Source organism: Schistocerca nitens, chromosome 2, assembly GCF_023898315.1.
Source record: "Schistocerca nitens isolate TAMUIC-IGC-003100 chromosome 2, iqSchNite1.1, whole genome shotgun sequence".
Taxonomy (NCBI): domain Eukaryota; kingdom Metazoa; phylum Arthropoda; class Insecta; order Orthoptera; family Acrididae; genus Schistocerca; species Schistocerca nitens.
In genome coordinates, this window is record NC_064615.1 from 1071382172 (window position 1) to 1071388167 (window position 5996).

At 50.7% G+C, this 5996-nt stretch overlaps 1 protein-coding gene across 1 annotated transcript in view; it reads right to left on the reverse strand.

Annotated features, from left to right (window-relative positions):
* Nucleotides 1-1824: 1824 nt before the first annotated feature.
* LOC126235556 (circumsporozoite protein-like) overlaps nucleotides 1825-5996 on the reverse strand; it is a 36905-nt gene continuing 32733 nt past the window's right edge. The window contains exon 2 of the mRNA XM_049944273.1: nucleotides 1825-2763. Within this exon, the coding sequence (XP_049800230.1) occupies nucleotides 1825-2763 (939 nt within the window). The remainder of the gene's footprint in view (nucleotides 2764-5996) is intronic.

The following is a 5996-nucleotide window of genomic DNA, read 5'->3' on the forward strand; positions in this document are numbered from 1 at the left end:
TATTGGAGAGTGTTGTAAGTAGGCTGTTCAGGTTTTTATGTTGGTGACGTCACGTAACACTGTATGAAAATCACTGGCTGTTCCGTATTTCTATGTCCCTCTTCCCGTATTGGAGCGCGAGTGTCCACTCAAATATGTAGTTCCTGTATTACCTGTGTCAACTGATCTTGTACTTCCCAGATTTCTCTTTTGTGTTGCGCATTAATTTGATTCTAATTTTGTTTAAATTTATTAATTTGTTCATACTCTTCCGTGTCAGCGAAGGCTACGAGTCTTGGGTTATTCAGATCATCATCATCTACCTTTGTAGATAAGTTAGTGAACTGATCCGAAAGTTCGGCTACTTTCTCCGATAATAAACTGATTTCCTCAGTGTGTTTTTCTGAACCAAGTTTGAGTGTCCATTTGTGTTGAAAACTTATCCACTACGTCCTTTAAGGTTCCTTGAGTTTTTGCAAGTTGCTTAACCGAATCGGTAGATGAAATTCAGTCAATTTTAGTTTGCAAGGTGTCGTGATTTTCATGAACAATAGTTAGCAGTTCTTTTATGGCTGCTTCGTGATTCTGTAATGCATTTTTGTAACGCGAAAAAATAGATTGTAATGACGTAAAAACACAAATTTGTGAGCATTTTCAGACTTTTTGACATTTCTATTCTATTTTAAGTAATTCGGCAGTTAAACCATCACGCGTTTGTTCAAGCGTGGTGTCGAACTTTCGAAGCCTTTGTCCCATTCGTTGTATTAATTGTAATAACAAAGCACTGATGTCTGAAACATGTTCGCCAGTGCTATTCGGCAGTGCATTTGAAGCAGAAAATGTCTTGACTTAATTGAGAAAACGGTGAGGACCCAAAACCTGAATCTACAGTATTTGCAAGATTGTGTCCTATCATTTCGGATTCCTGAGGCGAGCTGTTGCCGACCGATCGATCGATCGATAATGCTTCCCTGTCCACTGTTTCACTGTCTACACCATTATTTACTGCCTGATCCATTTCCCTATGAAAAATTACAAAATTCCGATGTTGAACATTAGTTAATTCATTACACGGTGGCGCTAACACACTGCTTTCGTCTTCACTGTCATTCCTCCGTTTACTTTGGAGCCTAGTATTAAGTTTTTCACACGCCATAATTGTTACATTTCACACGATAACACAAAGCAAAATTTGAGGAGTAAAATAAGAAAACACATAAACATAGCACTGAAAATATCTAGGTAATTGTAAGTTAAGCTGCGAAATACTTGATGCAAATCTACAAGCATGCCACAACTGTTTTACTGTACAACAATGAAAAACTACAACTACAAAGGAAATTCTCTCTACAATTACGCGCTAGCAATAAAAAATAGCTACACTAACTACACAAACAGCAAGAATATTCCAGTGAGGTATCCTCAGCTAAGAGTCGACATATGAAACGTCCCCATAGAAAAATTACAAATGACAGTGCTGGAAAACCTCTACATTATTTGATTTTCAAACAGCGGAGCGAAACTGAACGTACTCAGACATTTCTCTCCCTACTTACTCTGATCAACACGAAACTGACACACAATATTTTTTAAGCAACGCAATCTGACATTAAAAAACCCCTACAAAAGAATGGCCTGGACTAACAATAACCTATAAGTTCTATGAATCACTTACCTCACAAAAATCTTTGTTCCTCGAATTACTGCAATACAGCGAGCGCCACTACTGCCAGCTAAATAAAAGATTCTGAGGGCGTCGACTACCTGAGGGCGTCGACTACCTGAGGGCGTCGACTACCTGAGGGCGTCGACTACCTGAGGGCGTCGACTACCTGAGGGCGTCGACTACCTGAGGGCGTCGACTACCTGAGGGCGTCGACTACCTGAGGGCGTCGACTGCCTGAGGGCGTCGACTGCCTGAGGGCGTCGACTGCCTGAGGGCGTCGACTGCCTGAGGGCGTCGATTGCCTGAGGGCGTCGACTGCCTGAGGGCGTCGACTGCCTGAGGGCGTCGACTGCCTGAGGGCGTCGACTGCCTGAGGGCGTCGACTGCCTGAGGGCGTCGACTGCCTGAGGGCGTCGACTGCCTGAGGGCGTCGACTGCCTGAGGGCGTCGACTGCCTGAGGGCGTCGACTGCCTGAGGGCGTCGACTGCCTGAGGGCGTCGACTGCCTGAGGGCGTCGACTGCCTGAGGGCGTCGACTGCCTGAGGGCGTCGACTGCCTGAGGGCGTCGACTGCCTGAGGGCGTCGACTGCCTGAGGGCGTCGACTGCCTGAGGGCGTCGACTGCCTGAGGGCGTCGACTGCCTGAGGGCGTCGACTGCCTGAGGGCGTCGACTGCCTGAGGGCGTCGACTGCCTGAGGGCGTCGACTGCCTGAGGGCGTCGACTGCCTGAGGGCGTCGACTGCCTGAGGGCGTCGACTGCCTGAGGGCGTCGACTGCCTGAGGGCGTCGACTGCCTGAGGGCGTCGACTGCCTGAGGGCGTCGACTGCCTGAGGGCGTCGACTGCCTGAGGGCGTCGACTGCCTGAGGGCGTCGACTGCCTGAGGGCGTCGACTGCCTGAGGGCGTCGACTGCCTGAGGGCGTCGACTGCCTGAGGGCGTCGACTGCCTGAGGGCGTCGACTGCCTGAGGGCGTCGACTGCCTGAGGGCGTCGACTGCCTGAGGGCGTCGACTGCCTGAGGGCGTCGACTGCCTGAGGGCGTCGACTGCCTGAGGGCGTCGACTGCCTGAGGGCGTCGACTGCCTGAGGGCGTCGACTGCCTGAGGGCGTCGACTGCCTGAGGGCGTCGACAGCAAATGAAAGATTTTGATACAGAACAATGTATTTAGGTTGATAATGTTAAAAAGTCATAATATATATTTATATCGTTAATATCCAGCATTACCAAATTTAGTTTTTCTGGCGGACACACGTCCAGATCGTCCACTGTTACAATTGCCCCATCTCTCCCCTCATCCACCGCTGCCGGCGGCTCACCTCCAACTGCGCAACACTACGTGCTGTTAACATCCAACTGCCCAACTCTACAATAGCAATATTCCAACAATGCCAACCACCCACAGACTGCACACAACACGGCCAGTGATTTTCATAGAGTGCTACGTGACGTTACCAACATAAAAACCTAAACAGCCTACTTGGAGTGTAACTGAAATTATACAGCGTTTGGACAGGGCATCATTAAAAGAAAGCCGTTTTTCATTGCGATGGAATCTTCTCACGAAATTTCAATCACAAACTTTCTCCTCCGCATGCGAAAAAATTTTTTTGGCACTGAAATACGTAGAGAGAAACCACCATCACCATAATATAAGGGAAATCATAACACGCACAGAAATACAAAAGTGTTCATTCTTTCAGTGTGGTATATGAGATTAGAATAATAGACAACTGTGAAGGTCGATGACTAAAGCGACGTACTCTCATTTGCAAAGTATCAATGTAGATGTCGATGCAGCTGTACTTCCTCCCTAAGCGTCCTCTTTCGCTCGTGTTCGACGCTCACCGCCCTTTCGCTCGTGTTCGACGCTCACCGCCCTTTCGCTCGTGTTTCGACGCTCACCGCCCTTTCGCTCGTGTTCGACGCTCACCGCCCTTTCGCTTGTGTTCGACGCTCACCGCCCTTTCGCTCGTGTTCGACGCTCACCGCCCTTTCGCTCGTGTTCGACGCTCACCGCCCTTTCGCTCGTGTTCGACGCTCACCGCCCTTTCGCTCGTGTTCGACGCTCACCGCCCTTTCGCTCGTGTTCGACGCTCACCGCCCTTTCGCTCGTGTTCGACGCTCACCGCCCTTTCGCTCGTGTTCGACGCTCACCGCCCTTTCGCTCGTGTTCGACGCTCACCGCCCTTTCGCTCGTGTTCGACGCTCACCGCCCTTTCGCTCGTGTTCGACGCTCACCGCCCTTTCGCTCGTGTTCGACGCTCACCGCCCTTTCGCTCGTGTTCGACGCTCACCGCCCTTTCGCTCGTGTTCGACGCTCACCGCCCTTTCGCTCGTGTTCGACGCTCACCGCCCTTTCGCTCGTGTTCGACGCTCACCGCCCTTTCGCTCGTGTTCGACGCTCACCGCCCTTTCGCTCGTGTTCGACGCTCACCGCCCTTTCGCTCGTGTTCGACGCTCACCGCCCTTTCGCTCGTGTTCGACGCTCACCGCCCTTTCGCTCGTGTTCGACGCTCACCGCCCTTTCGCTCGTGTTCGACGCTCACCGCCCTTTCGCTCGTGTTCGACGCTCACCGCCCTTTCGCTCGTGTTGGCCGCTCTCCCACCCCCTTTCACCCCGCCCCCCCTTACGCTTGTCTCGGCCGCTCACCCTTTTGGTTAAGCCCCTGAACACAAAGGGATCACACTTTTGATAACTCAGCTGGGACCTCATGTAATTCCAGGAGTGGTTGCTTGTCGTTCTGGAGCATCGGAACTACCAGCAATGGCCGCCATACCAGATGGCGCCCATGAAGGGAGCCCTTGATCGGAGTGGGTAGTATCAGGGTGGACGCTATGCACATGAAAAGCATACGGGTCCAGAACTCAGGCCGTTGGTCCGTGGCCGTCTCTCCGCGTAGAACCCATACTTTTAGTGCTGCTTCTCCTGCCCCTTGCGCCTTGCCTTCCATGGCTATGCTCTGGGAGGAGGGTCAGGCCTGTCGGGTCTACGAAACCTTTCCCCTGCAATATGGTTTGCACCAGGACTGATGGGGATACTTTCACCAATACCAAACCTTTATTTCTTGTGGAATACATTGAAGAAAAATGTTGGCGAAGTTGGCTCTCTGAGCGAGATTCGGTCGGGTTCGTTGTTGATCAAAAGTGCTTCAGCTGCACTGTCTGTGTCCCTGCATGCCTGTAACCATCTTGGCATAATTCCTATGTCCCTTATCCCCACCAGTCTCTATTATGGCCTAAGGTGTGATTTTACACAGGGGAATCATCCTTCAAACTGATGAGGAACTCTGGACAATCTCGGATGGCGGGATGTTCACTTTGTTTGGCGTGTTCAGAAGGTTCAAATGAACAATCGCATTGATACTGGTGTCTTTATCCTGGCCTTTGAAATGGATACCATCCCTGAGAAGGTGAAGATTGTTTTATCGATGTGACATGAAGCCATACATCCCACCACCTATGAAATGTTTTAAGTGCCTGTGTTTTGGACACACTTCTTCCCGTTGTTTTCAGACACCTCTCTGTGGTGACTGGACGTACACTCCATGAGGGGAGTTCCTGTGTTACTCCTCCTGTGTGTGTTAATTGTCATGGCAAACATTCTCCACATTCACCGGATTGCCCAGTATATAAGAAGGAAAAGAAGATAAAGGAGTGTAAGTCCCTTGATCGTTCAACGTACACTGAGGCTCGTAAGAAGTATGCACGTCTTCACCCTGGGTCCATGACGTCTAGTAATGCTTTAGTTACATCTTCACCCCTTCCTCCCCCTTCCTTACCCCAGTCCCAAACCCCTCTCCTCCCCCCACCCCCACCCCCACCCCACCGCCTACCATCACACCTTCTCCTCCAGGCGATGCTCCCTCTCCCCAGCTAGAGACATGTCCCACTTCTTCGGCATCTACTGCCGCGCGACGACCGCGAGAAGCACAGTCTGCGGGCCCCCAGGTCGCTCCATCTCTTTCTGTTCCCGATCTTGCTGCAGCTAGCTCCTTTATGCTGCACAGCCCTCCTCGATATCAAACAGAAAAGCAAAAGAAACGTAAGTCCCGGGACAATGAGCCTCTCGTGTCACCAGATGTCCCACCCCTGGCTTTGCAACCTGATTCTGACCTGTTGTTCATGGATGTTGCCCCCCCCCCCTCCTTGTTGGTGATGGTTGGTGACCCAGCAGCATGACTGGCTTTAGCCTGTTGAACTCCCATTTGAATCATTGTTCTGTGGTTATCCAATGGAATTGTAATGGATATTACCTTCATCTTCCTGAGTTGAAATCCCTTATTTCGTCTTACTCTGCAGCTTATGTGGTTCTACAGGAATTTCATTTCACTGATGATCACTCACCAATC